This window comes from Talpa occidentalis, unplaced genomic scaffold (genome assembly GCF_014898055.3).
Source record: "Talpa occidentalis isolate TD23 unplaced genomic scaffold, MPIMG_talOcc4v2.1 talOcc4.2, whole genome shotgun sequence".
Taxonomy (NCBI): domain Eukaryota; kingdom Metazoa; phylum Chordata; class Mammalia; order Eulipotyphla; family Talpidae; genus Talpa; species Talpa occidentalis.
The window spans coordinates 110,307,322-110,321,733 of record NW_023602073.1 but is presented as its reverse complement, the minus strand read 5'-3'; the positions used below and the strand labels follow the sequence as shown (position 1 = coordinate 110,321,733).

The 14,412-nt window shown below is 42.1% G+C and overlaps 1 protein-coding gene across 2 annotated transcripts in view; it reads right to left on the bottom strand.

The window, feature by feature from the left end:
• ARMC2 (armadillo repeat containing 2) overlaps nt 1-14,412 on the bottom strand; it is a 100,756-nt gene that overhangs the window by 24,270 nt on the left and 62,074 nt on the right. For both annotated transcript variants that reach the window (XM_037520186.2, XM_037520187.1), the window contains one exon: nt 14,060-14,159. In XM_037520186.2, the coding sequence (XP_037376083.1) occupies nt 14,060-14,159 (100 nt within the window). The remainder of the gene's footprint in view (nt 1-14,059; nt 14,160-14,412) is intronic.

Below are 14,412 nucleotides of genomic sequence, written 5' to 3'. Positions count from 1 at the left end.
CCCTCTGTGCTGCCATAGCACCCCCAATGCTGTCACAGGCTCACACAGTCTGTTACTCCTTATTCCCTCCAGGTCTTCGGAGGGCTCCAATACCCGTCTGCATGGATCATCTTGCCGACTTACGCCAATTGTAAGGACAGGAAAGGCCACAGGGCAGGTTTTCTAGGACCCAGCAGACCGGGTAAAGGAGGAGTCAGAGTCCTCAGTGGCTTTTTGCAGGCTTTTATTGGGGTTTACCCGGTACACAGCAGGCAGGGGTGCTGGGGGGGGGGGGGCCGGGAGGCTGGCAGGCCTCCCAGCCCCCAGCAAGTCTTCACTCTGTCTGGGCTCTCTGGCCTTCTCTGCTTCTCTCTCGGCTTCTCTTCTTCTCGGCTTCTCTTTCGGCTTCTACTGGCATCTCCACGACGCCACCCTTAAAAGCCCAGTCTCAGCCCAGGTGAATCCCATCTACCTATGCCCACAACCTACTGCAGGTGCCCGCCCTCAGGCATGCATTCAGGACCGCAAGGATCCATCATCTATACTGATGGCGGGAGGGCAGAAAAGCCTGACATTTTTCCTTACCCTACAGCCAGACACTGTACTATGTTATGGACCAGAAACCTACTTGAGAGGCTCCCCAGGAACAAAGCCAGTGAGGGGTGGGAGGCAGGACTGAACCCAGGTTTTCCCAGACTGGAGTCCTTGTATGCCCTGCCTCCCACATGCCTGTCACTTCATAAGCTCCTCCTGTCACTTGTTTTCTTTTAGAGCAGTTAAGGAATTCTCTCCTCTTAAAATGCAAATATGTCACCAAGAGAGATGCCAATAAACCTGACTTTATTTACCAGATTAGTATTTATCAGCAGTCTTAAATGAAGGGGACAAAGAGCATAGGGCTGGGCTTGGTTTTATCAGGGAGCAGGTCCAGGTGGGACCTGGGGGGAGGAGGAGGAGGTAGCAAAGAGAGCCGAGCATCAAGGACAAAGGACAGGACTTGGATTTGCCTAGGGCCACCCCAGTACCAACTTGTTCCAGCTTGTTCTTGGGGAAAAAAAAAAATAAAACAAAGTTGTGCTTGGCCCAGGTGGAGAAGCAGCTAGGCTGCTGCATGTGCGGCTGGGAACCACCTACCAATATTGAGAAAGGATAGAGTCTAACACGATGGCTAGAAGTGGAACCAGTCCAGGAGAAAGCTCATATTCATATAACCACAGCTTTGTGTGCAATCAATGCAGCCAGTGAGGAGAACCCACCTGCTCCTGGTCTGTCCCCTTGGAGACAGAAAGCTGGTCCTTAGCTAATCTGTGAATGAGAGGGGCCTGGGTGGTAACATAGACATAAGAGTTTCCAGTCTATTTGAGAAGAAAGCCAAGGTTAACATGTGGGAAAATAGCAAGCTAAAGGGGCCGAGCAAAACGTAGACATGGAAAGGGAATACCATACCCGGCGGGAGATACAGGCCATCTGGGTTCATACATGTGACTTAGCTTAGCCACAAACTCATTTGTAAAACAGGGGAAATGTGTGGTGATATTAAATGAGACAAAACCGAAAAACCACAAATTGTAGTAGGTAATGATTCTGGCATTGTTCTGGACTCTTCACATACTACCAATAAAATATTAGCACCATTGGTGGGCAGACCAATGGTCTTAAGATCAGGTCCAAAATGCAGTTCTTCATGCCTGGTCCCCACCCAGACTTGATACCTAATCTCACTGCAGTTTCAGCCTCTCCCAAAGTGTAACCTTAAACCAACCAGCCAGGAGGTTCTTAATCAGCACTAGTGAGGTCATCTGCACACAAGACGACCCCCTGCCTTCCCCTGAGGAAAGGTGGTTTTATTGGAAATAATCTTTTCCATCTGGCCCCACCCTCTTCCTGGCTATAAACACTCTACATTTTATGTGACCCCTTGCAGTATCTAGGTGAATGCTGTCAAATTCATGAATCTTTTAATAAAGCCAAACAGATCTCTAAATTTGTGGGTTTTATTTTTTAACAGAGTTTGAATACCAGGATGCTGAGTGACAGTAGCGGGTAGTCAGCAAGGTTATTGCCAATGAACTTGAGTGCAACCTTGATGAATGTGTGAAATGTGGATATGTGGAAGGGAGGACAGAGGATGGGTAGGGTTGGCAAGGAGAAAAGGAGAGGGTCTTGGACCATCCCCTTTGGGAGCTGGGGTCATTTATCTGTCTCTGATCACTAGACAGTTCCCTAAAGAAGTCAAAGCCTGTGGGTCTTCAATCAAAAACAGGCACACATAATTTTAAATCCCACTTCACGTGTGGTTACTTAAATCCCACTTCACCAATGGTTACTTCACATTAATTCCTGAAGGCAAAGTTTCCTTCCTGGGATCTGGAAGGAAATTACCTCTCTACCCTGACCATACCCAACAGAACAGCAGAGGATTTCCAGCCAGGACACAGGGTATTTCTGATAATTAGTCTCCACTTCTCTAGATGAGGAACTTTTCACATAAGCTTTGATATATGATTTCTGATGAAAGATACTTTACATGAGTTCTTTTTTATTTTTTTAATAGAGGCATGCTTGTTTTATTTGTTTGTTTGTTTGTTTGTTTGTTTATACAAGCACTGGGTACAGTCAGAAGCGCGGGAGGGTGAGAGAATTCACCAGAGCCAGAGCGGGGAGCAGAGCAGGCAGAAGGACCGAAGTACACTGCTGAGGGGAGCAGCTTGTGGCAGGGGAGGTCTGCGTGCCATGTGGGACCCTCCTCCGGTGGCCGGGGAGCAGCCGGGGATCGAACCAGCACCGCAGAGGCTGCGGGCAGCTTCACAACCCAGCGCTCAACCGCTGCGCCACCGGGGAGGCCCTACATGAGTTCTACCTCTGAAAAATTGTAATAATTAATAATAACAGTAGTTAGCAGTAGCAGCAACTAACACATAGAGCTTATGCTATTCCAGGCACCCATCCAAATGTTTAGATATACACGTTAATTCACAAAGGGTGATAACTTCCAGTTTTTTAATCTGAACAAAGCTGTTCCCATCTCTGCAATCTGGAGAGCAATCTCCCTTATGCACTTGACGGCAGTTATGTCAAACATTTCTAGACTTCACAGAGTTTCCTGGATTGTGCTCTTCTCCCATTTCCACAAAAGCACATTAAGCAAGAGAGAGACATAAGCGCTGTTAAATGACTTCTTAAAGAATTTTAATAAAAAATTGTATTCTGTACACTAATCAATGTACCTCTGAAAATATCACTGCTGTCTGCTAGACAGTTCTTTTCTCTCCCTTTCTTGCTTCCCAGACCTTGCAGCTTCAGCTTCATCTCCCCATGTTTGCTTGTCTCTTTAGTGCAACCCTGAGGGCCTCCCTGCCCTGTACCACCTCAGTCTATCCCAGCTGCTCTGCCAGGAATGTGGAGACCAGAATCCCTGCTTGTAGGTAAAAGCAGGTTTCCCTCGAGATCATCATTATTTAAAATTCAAATGACCTCTACCCACAGTTACATGTGGTCTGACCTGCAAAAACTAAGGGCTGTTTTCCTTTTCTGAAAACTTTCCTTGGGCCCCTTCCACTTCTAAAATGCTGCGATTCTAATTTCTGTGGGTCCTTAGCACAGCCAAGATGATTAAACCTCAGGTGGGAAGAAGGAAAGCTGGGCTCCAGGGCAGGAAGAGTTAACACTGCCCTGACACCACTTTCCCTTGCCTTCAGATGGGAAAAGGAGGGGGTGGATCCAGCCGTGCCAACTGAAGGATGGCATGCGGGACCACAAACGGAGACGGAGACGCAGATTGTGCTGTCTGCTGCAGCAACTCCCTGCAACCTCCGGGCCCACTGTTTCTGTCCTTTTTCTCAGCGGTTGGCTAAGGCATCTTTTCTTCTCTTTCTTTCTCCCCCTCCCCCCACCTTTCTCAAAATATATCCTCCATGAATTTAGGGAGCACGGAATAGGCCAAAATAGAAGCAGTCTCACAGGAGGTTGGCAGAGGTGGTGTTTCCTTATTCCCATGCCAGCCCTTGTTTTGACTCATCTGGGATCCTGAGAGAGGAGGCTGGGTGAGAGGGTTTTGCAAGGCGCCCTTGTTGCTCAGAGCAGGTGGCCTCTGCACCCACAGAGGACGGCTCTACACAGTGTGGTAGAGAGGTTATTTACTGTTCCACAGTCCAACGCATCCTGTCTACAAAGTATCACTTAATCAAAATCCTACAAAAATTTTTAAAAATTAGACAAAAGTTCAAACTATCAATGTGTAGAGACCACCAGTTCCACAGCAGAAAACTTACATAGAGCATTACTATATAATTCTCCACTGAGGTAGAGTCTTTCCTTTGTTCTTAGGCAATCTGAAAACTGCTGATACATCAACACTGCCCTTTACAGCATTTCAAAATTAAATCTAACAGAATTGCACATTCATACCACAGCCATGTAGCTTTGAAACAGCAAAATGAAGATGAATCAGTAGAGATAATCTTTTTTCTTTACTTTCTTTTTTTATAAAGAAGGCAGTCTAGTAAAACCAGTTCATATTGACTTTCTAATTTTACTTAAAATGGTATCGGCCTAGCAACAGCTATGACCAACCAGAAGTCAGACAAACAAGTACACCTATTGTAAGAGGACTGACCTGTGCATTCCAGTCACCGCCTGTAGGAGAGTCTCTTTAGTTTAGCATACATTGTGCCCTAATGAGCTCTGAATGGGCTCCATATGACTGCAAATAAAATGGCTTTAGCTGGAACAATACAAGAAGCAGGACACTGCTGAATACAATGGCTGTGTCAAGCTCCAAAGGAGACAGTGGTGACAGTGGTTGAGAGTTATTTTTCACATGTGAAAGATTGGCCTACATTCAATTAAGGAGATTGCTCTCCTACTCAGAGATAGGGAAACTGAGGCTTCAGGACACTCACTGGCTCCAAAGTCCAATAATGGAGAAGACAAGAGGCAAGACTTGGACAACCACTTCTGTGCATACAGGTGGATTCCAAAACCACTTTCTGCCCATCTCCTCATTCCCCATCACCCTTATCTCCCCAACCCCCAGACCCAGCCCTGAAGGCATCTATGAGTGTTCCCTATCTCACTCCCCTTCTCAGCTAGTCACCAAGAAATATCCACTCTGTCATCTCAAAGTCGCCCACACCCGTCTAACCTCTTTGTGGACTCAGAGACCTTTGTGGGCTCTTCCCCCCAGATCAGTGTTAACACCACTTCGAGAAGCACCATTCTCACCATCCATTCCTAGCTCAAAGTCATCCAAAACTTATTAAATGTCAAAGCCAGCATCTAATAATGCATCGTCTGGTCCCGTGCGACCACTTCTGAATGGCCCACATTACTCCCTGCACACAGGCAGCCAGAGTAAGCAGTAGTAATCCCACACCTTCCTAATGTACCTTAAAATAACGGATGTGCATAAATGTTGACTACAGGGAAGGAACCGTATCAAACTGTCAGAAAAATAATAAACTACATTCAGCAGATTCCTCTTAAGAGAAGATTACTTTTACTAAGTAAAAAAGAATGGTTTTAGAAAGATTTTTTTCCAGTGGGTTAACATGGAAGGAATTGGAACTGGGCTTCATATCAGAACACTCTCTTAACCAGAAAATTAAAATGAATCAAGATGCCCTGTTTAAAAATTGGTAAAAACCTCTTAGAACCTGCATCTGAGAGCTGAAGCAGGACTTGCAATTTGCAATGTTTTCCCAGTTTCCCACCATCAAACAAAACTTCAGCATGAATTGAGTTTACAGGTGGGATGAAGAACAGATGACTTCCACCACTCTGGAGGACAGGCTACAGGGCTGCAGAAATGCTGATTAACCCTAGGATACTGAGCATGGGTCAACAGTTTCCATAAATGCCGAACCAGACAAAACAGAAGAATCTGATGTTCTGGGACTCAAACCCCAGAATCTAAGTAGGAAAAAAATCACATAAAAACCAGGAGAGATCATAACTGATGCTTCCATCAGCCCTCATCCTCTGGGCACCCACTAGAAGCCTCTGAACACGGCTATCACTCAAAAGCCCCAGGCAGATGCTAGGGTTTCACTGTGCACCACTCTTTTTTAAGTCAGCAGACATAAATCAGGCATTTGGGTTGCGTGCTGAGTTGGGGGAGAGTTAGTTCCACAAGGGCAAAGCAGCAGGAGCTGGAAAGAATGAACAAGCTAAGGGCTCATTGTGCTGCCGGCCCGGTCAGGGGTGCAGACTGAGGCCAAGGCTGAGAAAAGGAGTGAGCTCAGCCAAATGCTGTGGCGCCCGCTGAGAATGTGCCTGCGGGGGCGCTGGGAAGAGAGCCACAGGGCACGCTCCTGCCAGGCAGGAGGCACAGGGCGAGCTGGCAGCCAAGTCGCCATATAAAGGCACTAGGGAAAGGGCGGGTGGCACCTCCGGGCCAATCCTCGCCTGCCTCAGAAGAAGGAAAGGAGAGGAGGTCACAGTAGCTCTGGACTGCTGAAGGGCTGTGGGGGCCTGAGAGATGAACATCCAGGAAAATGGCAGATGTTTTCATTTTCAGCCCACATTCTCCAGAGAATCCAGGTCTCGTTTTCCATACCACAGGGCCTAAGCACTCCGAAGCTGACAGTGTTCCCAGTTAGGACAAGGCTGCATACAGCCGGCCGCTTACCCTGACAGAAGTCTAAATGGAACGAGGGAGGTGTGACTTTCAAAGCAACACAAGCGAGGACATGTCAGGTGATTCCCAGACTGTACCAACGCTCTGATGATGGTCTTGCACTTTTAGAAGTTCCATTTCTAAAATGCCCAAATTGGCCATATTTACAAGTGGAAAGGGTTAGAGAGACAGTTGTTCAATGCACACAAGTGATGGTTATGTAGACAAAGGTTATTATTATTCTCTGGGAACCGTGACCTTTGCAAAATATTTCCAGTTTTGTAGGTCTTATTGGAGACATTTTACCAGTGCCCTTGCCCCATAGATGTTTACAGAAGAAATGGGGGAAATCCCTTCATGTCCTTCCAATAAACAAACCCAGAAAAATTTTGCTGAGATGCTAAATGCAGCAGCTCTGACGTCAGAGGCACCTCCTAAGGCAAGCTCTGCTTTGCAAGGCTGATATCCACCCCGCTTAATCCTTCATTATTAAGTCCATCTGTTTGCACATTTGGGTTGTACCAAATGCAGTTTGCACCAAATACATACAATATGTGAACATTTCTTAAATGAGATTTGTCAGTTAATTGCATTTTGGTCAGCTTTTTAAATGGAGACTTTACCTAATGCTATAGTTTAGCTTTCAAATGGCATCAAGCAGACTGAAATGTTGTGTTACAGTCTCAGCTTTTGTGTGGATGGGAACTGGAATTATTAGTTGTACTAGGATCTTGGACAAATTAACCTCATAGATATAAGCCAAAGAAGTTCCCCCTTGTTCTCCCTGAGGAAACCTGTGTAAGAGCTGGATTCCTTTTCTCTGAGACTGTTGATGAACCAGAACCAGAACCCCCTGCTCTTACACAAACATCATATACAGGCCCATGTCACAGAAGGGCCAAGGGCAAGGACAGGTGGTATGGGCCAGACTGTGGCTTGTGCTCAGTGGACTCATTTCCCTCAAAATACATCTCTTGCAAAATGACAACTTTTAGGTATGAGTATTTGCTTACTCAAAGTAGGACATTTGCAGGAACATTTCGACATTATTGCAATAAAATTGGTGGTGGTTTCAATTTTGGTGGATTGTCCAGCCGACTGAGGTGAAGGAGCCCTCCATTGGCAGGCAGTTCTGAGGGCCCATCAGGAGAAAGCCCCGTGCTCACCTCTCCTGAGGACACACTCGGACCAGTGTCTGAAGCTCACTTATTACTAGAGAGGGCTTTTCTTTTATCTGTCCTCTGAGATTTTTGTTTCTATGTCTCTTAAAATACTGTTAGCTATAAACATGCTTTAATTTAAAAGTAACTCAAAAAACTGAAAGTCCTGTTTCCAAGCATAGGATTTGAACTTTGAAGATGGAGGCAACACTAATTGCTAAGAATTATGATCAGGTATACAGATTTTTTCTGATTGTTTCATCACTTGGTGATTGTAGGTTCCAATGAGCTGGCTACTAGCTGGGCACTCATGGGCAACTGTGACCTATCTGCTATCTACAAATCGCAGCAGAGAATTCCTTGACTACCTACAGAGTATAGCTCATATTATGAGGCAGTCCTGGGAACGCCTAGGCCGCTGTTGGTCTGATTACGTGACTATCTCCATGGTGGTCTCGGGATAACTCTGCCTGTGATAACATCAAATACTTTGCTGACGCAAATGGCAAATGGCTCTTGACGTATGACCATGATGTCCCCTTCCCTATGCCTCATAAAACTTTATCCCCAATTCCTATTCTACCCTCCAGACTTTATTCCTCATACCATTGTCACATGATCAGCTTTTACTAGTCTGTATGCTTTCATTAAATGGCACAAGAACTTCTGCTCAAGTAGCAGAGTCTTGCCTTGTAAACCTGCTCCACGATTACTGTGTCCCTCATCGGGCACAGCAAAGCAGCAACAAAGTTCCTGTCGCAACAGGTAATAGCTAAGGTCAAGAGGCTACAAAATTTTCAAAGTCTTATGTCCACAACCCCAGTTAGTACTGGAGAAATGTTTTTCATAGAGTTGGAAACAAAATATTGGTAGGAGGTAATAAGGTTTTAAAAGTTACTAGAGGGCTGACAGATGTTTCCAAGATCAGTTTTAAGCCTGAAAGTCCAAGTAAATCCCAGATCCAGTAGTTTTTTAATCACTATAGATAAACATAGTGTGAGATTTCTGGAAATTACTTTTATTTCTAGTGTTGGGGCACAAAGGAACTCATCCCCTATCCCTCTGGGTTATTTCTGGGCTGGACAAGTAATCAAAGCCAGCATTGGATGGGTTAGCAGAGGAAAAACAATCAATATAACAATATACATCTGGAGAATCCATATGGTTGTAAATTCTGAAGAATAACAGAGCAGACAAGGCGTATTTATCCTATGTTTTGGTATGAGAACAAAGAGGGGGAGACGTCACATGGAAGACAAATTGGGGAACCTCATCCTTACTCTGAAAGTAAAGATGAGATCCTTAGATTGAGAGAACAGGTTTGCTGATAAACCCAGAACTTAATGAGACCCCCGAGTACATTCCTTTAGATCATAAAAGGGAGAGCAGTGATTGCTTCTTCAATTAGGAAAAGGACAGAAGCTTAGGACATGATGGTAGGACTTAGGCAAAAGAAGCTCCTCCTAGACTTCAGGGCCCTCACTGCTCTTGACCCCAAATCTGCATTCTTTTTTTTTTTTTTAAGATATTATTTTATTTTTCATAGAACTGGGGGGTGCAGGCCAGAGATGCGGGAGGTGAGAGAATTCACCACAGACAGAGCAGAGAGCAGAACAGGCAGATGTACTGAAATACACTGCTGAGGGGAGCAGCGGGCGGCAGGAGAGGTCTGCGCACCATGTGAGTAGCTCCCTGGTCAGGGATCGAACATAGGCCATCATGGTGGTAATGCTGAGACTTAACTGCTAGGCCACCAGGGAGGCTCACAGTCTGCATTCTTTACATAATGGTAGTAGACTTTCCAAGTTTCATAGGATCTTATTGACCTCTGGTTCCCACACCAAGGTGACAAGAGGCTCCTCTGGATCTACTGAGAAAAGCCTACTGACCCTCTGGGGAGACTGACCCCCCACCCCATAACTAGGAAAAGAGGAAAAACAAATCATATTCATCTGGCCATCTGGACCCACAGGAACATGAACCTAAGATGCTGTGCTGGGCTGAAGTGATGTAAAACCCATCCTTTCTGTGTTGAGTATGGCAGCCCACCAGTGTGAAAAACAAAGGCTGGAGGAAATTCTTACTATTTCCTCTTCCAAACTAGGAAGAAAAAAGTAAATTATTTAAGGAAAAAGTAATAGAGCACTAGAAAAAATATTTCATAATACTTCACAGATTCCAAAACATCTCATATACTCAAAACTCATTCTTTCAGCGCTTATCATCAGCCCACGATGCCAACATCATCTCAGGTTTATCAAAAGAAGGCCTGCATCCGCTAGGGGCCCTTAGCAGCAGGGACACGGCTCCACTAATGATTACCATTTAGAGAATTGCAGAGGAAATGTCTTTTTACAACCTATGGGAGTTCTTGGTTAATAATTTTAGGAAGTAGTTGGGACACATAACTACTTCCTTGTAGCCTTACCAATTTCCCTGCTATTCTAAAATATTTTGTGCTTGTGGAAAATCTAAATCATGCATCTATCTTTCTTACTAGAAAAAAAAATCAAAGATGGTTCAAAACTGTAATATTCATTACTTTGTAAGTAAAAGCCAGAACAGAATCAAAGTATAATTTTTAAAAAGTTAATACATGACTCTCATATGTAAATAAAGTTATCACAATTTTCAACAATTTTTTATTTTGTTAATGAGGGAGCCAATACAATGGTCACATTGGCTCCAAGGATAATCGAAGAACTAAGCATTTATAGGCATTAAATTAAATGTTAGAATACCATGACTAGGTTAGATACACACCTGGCTAATGCCTTACAGGGTAATAAAAATGTAACTTTTGAGGTTATATTCTCTACCAGACAGAAATCTACAAATTAATGTGTAACTTTATAGTGTCTGGGTTCTAATCAAATAGTAAATAGCAAGTTTAAACACAGATACATTCTTTTCCAGAATTAAGCCCTCCCCATTAAACAATGCACCTGCTTGACTTGGTCACGACATGCAGCCTCTCACCCCACACCTCATTTCTAAGTTTTGGATAATTTTTCTTAATAATAGTGAAGTGGTTAAGATCCTGGACATGTTATAGAGCAGCCCCGATTTTGAACGGCCTTTTTCCCCCTAACAGACAGACTGCGTACCTTCAGCTCTGGGTGTGCTAGCTATATTAATGTTAAAATGATGCACTGATGAGGGAGGAACTGACTGATTCTGGAAGGCTTCACAGAGAAGGGGAACATGAGTCACATCTTGAAATATGAATTGGCTTTTGAAGCTGAGAAGTGACAAGAGACATTTCATGAAAGTGTCCCCTTTGGCCCTTCTCACTAAGAGCCTATTCACATTCAATTCAACACTTTTTAGGTGTAACTGTTAATAAGTTTGGTTTCCCTGCTAATTGCAGGGAAGCAATTGCAAACAAGTAATTGCAAAAGGCAGGTAAAGATTACTAAGGGCAGAGTTAAAAGCCAAAAGAAAGGGAAGAGAGAAATCTGTAAAAAAGAGGACACCAGATTGTTATTTGAAGGACCTCATCAAAAGACTCAAGCTCCCAATGTGGGAGAAATATCCACTGTAGGGGTAATTAATGCTTAGAATAGTGATCTCTGGCATCAAAAATAGGTTAAATTATTATTTTTTAAAAAGATTTATTTATTTATACATACAAGAACTGGAGTGCAGGCCAGAGGTGTGGGGGGTGAGAAGATTCACCAGAGACAGAGTGGGGAGCAGAACAGGAAAATCTACTGAAATACACTGCTGAGGGGAGCAGCAGCCAAGACAGGAGAGGTCTGCTGCGCCATGTGTGTCACCTCTCTGGCCGGGGATCGAACTTGTGCTGCAGTGGCTGCAGATAGCTTCATTATGCTGTCTTTAATAAACCCTTGCTCAACCAGGGAGGCCCCAAAAGAGGTTAAATTATTTTTAATATCTTTTAAGAAGGCAAGGAAATAAGTAATATACTGAATATGAATTTACCACAATGATTAAATTTGGTGATTAAGGTGGTAAGTTATGCATTTTCTCGATGGCTCTAAATAAATAATATGTTACTGTACATAGTTTTGCAAGATGCTCTTCATTTTTATTTAGGCCAAAATAATTTTAATAAGAACATAAAATTAAAATGTAAATCAACAGAGAAAAATGTGGCTTGTATGTGCCAGTTTGCTGTTTTAAATCGAAAAGTGAGAAGTGAGAAGTATGGTAAAAGTTTATGCCACTTAAACTTTAAGACATTTAGTTTCTTGAGCTAGAAAAAGCCTACCCTTAACTATACTGATATCGCAAGGGTCTCATAGTGACAAAATACCAGGATTTTTATCTATTCAATATGGCTTATCTATCTAAACCATAATCAGAGAAACAAATAGTATTTACTAGTAATGCCACAGAAAAAGAAGGTTATTTTGTCAGTATTCAACTAATGGGTTTTACTCCCTTTTTCAAAAAGTACAGTTTATTATATAACTTGAAATCAAACTGTTAAACAGAAGTGTTCTCTTTCACCAACATTTGCAAATTCTAGTGCAAGGAAAAGAGGTCTTCTCCAGATAGAGGTCTTGTCCAAGACCAAAAACACCAAAGCAAAAATTAATCATGGTCAAATAAAATTACAATGAAAACCCATAATGTAAATCCATTAAATAATATTACAAACTAAAATCCATAACTAAATCTCTTTTTAGGTGTAAGATATAAAAGAATTCTTATAATGCTATAGTAAACTATCTTTTCTACCTTCAAAATTTTTCCTGAAAAAAAAAAATTCAATCAGGAAGAGGAGTGCCTATACTTTTCATTGGGTTAATTCATGTGTCCAAAAATTTATAGTTTGGATAATACATTCCACCAAAATCTAAATTAATAAATGCTTAGCTGACAAATTAATAGCAGCTTGTGAATACTCTAAAGTAGATTAATTAAATTTATTCTTTACCTGACATGGCAACTTTTTGTACTTTTAAATCTTTCAAAGTATATAATTTAGAGAAAATACAAAAAGCACAGGGGAATGCACCTGTAGTTCAAAATATGCAATCAGAAATTCAAGTACATATTCATAAATTCATTTTTAAAAACTAAAATTTTACTAACACTTTAGGCAAGATTTTATAATCTTTAAAACGTAGGAATGGTATAATAAAAGCACTGAAATTTCTCTATCATTTATATAACCTAAAAAGAGACCAGTATCCTTTTAATAAATAGCTAATAACAGTGTAATATTTGACAAATTTAGTCACTTTTAGCAGAAATAGTTGGCTGAACAGAGTAAGCTCAAAGCTATTTGTAGCAAACAGGATTATCTTTTCAGATGATTTTGATATGACTAATATAAACCAACACAAATCTTTCAATTAAAATATCCTTAGTATACACATAAATTATTTAGTTTTAAACTGGTGAAAGTATGTGATTTTGAAATTTGACTGTATTTTATTTTTATTTTTTTAAAGATTTATTTATTTATGCATACAAGAGCTGGGGTACAGGCCAGAGATACGGTGGGTGAGAGGATCCACCAGAGACAGAGTGGGGAACTGAATTTTACTGTATTTTAAATAAATACATTGTATTTGTGTGTAATGTCTCACTAAAAAGTTGATGTCACTTTAATCATTTATGAAGGTGAATAAAAGTACATTGCACTTAATGAATATTTTAAAATGTATAATAAAAATTTATTTTTGTACTGTTATAATTTTGTTAAGGGGAAACTCACTTATGAGTTCTTCCTTTTTTTAAATCACTCTATAGATTTTTTTCCCCCAATCTATTAGGATACTTATCCAGAAGTTACTTCTTCTAAATACAACAGCAAGGTCAAAGAAGCAGAGCAATACAGGACTAGAAGAATTTTCAGTGTGTCCAGTGTAGGGAGAACCCCAAATTTTCATTTGTATGGGGAGATTCGAGACTCTATGGTTTTTCTTAAAGTGCAGAGGGCAGGCCCATCCCTATTCATCTCACACAAAAGACCTGGGGTGAAGCTTGGAAATAACTTGTGGACCCTCACCCAACCCCATGGTGAACCTCATGTAGGGTCTACAGATCACTGGGAATAATGACACTGGGGCAGTCACCAGTCCTCCCTACATTAGGAATCTTCCTACCACACTACATCCTATTGAGACTGTTTCTGCCTCAAACTACTCCCTCCACACATACTCACACATGCCCCATACACACATAACTCCTGCAGGTAGCCCTTTGCCTCCTGAGGCAGTTTCCAACAGAAACCTGCGCATTTACAATGTAAAATCATTCATTATGAGTTTACACAAACCCACCAGTGCAAAGGCACATTGAAGAATCAAATACATGAAGAACTGACCTGTTTCTTCTGGTATTTGTTTATCAGATTCAAAAATAAGGCATAACAACTGGAATAGTTGGCCAAGGCTACACAGCAGTCGTGGTAAGATGTAAGTTTGCTGCAGAAATATCAAATGGGAAAATAGAATAAGCTCTGTATGTGTATAAAATTTCAATATACACAATGTTACTTTAAAAACAGACTTTCAAAATGTTGCCCAGTTCATAATAATGAGTCTAGAAATATCCCACCCACCATTCCAGAGAAACCTCTAGGAGGTTTGCTGTCTCTTCTAGACTCTGAGGCCATGCAGCAGGGAATTAAAAAGTCCTTTGAAAAATAGAAACTGGACCATTCTAACATATGTATGT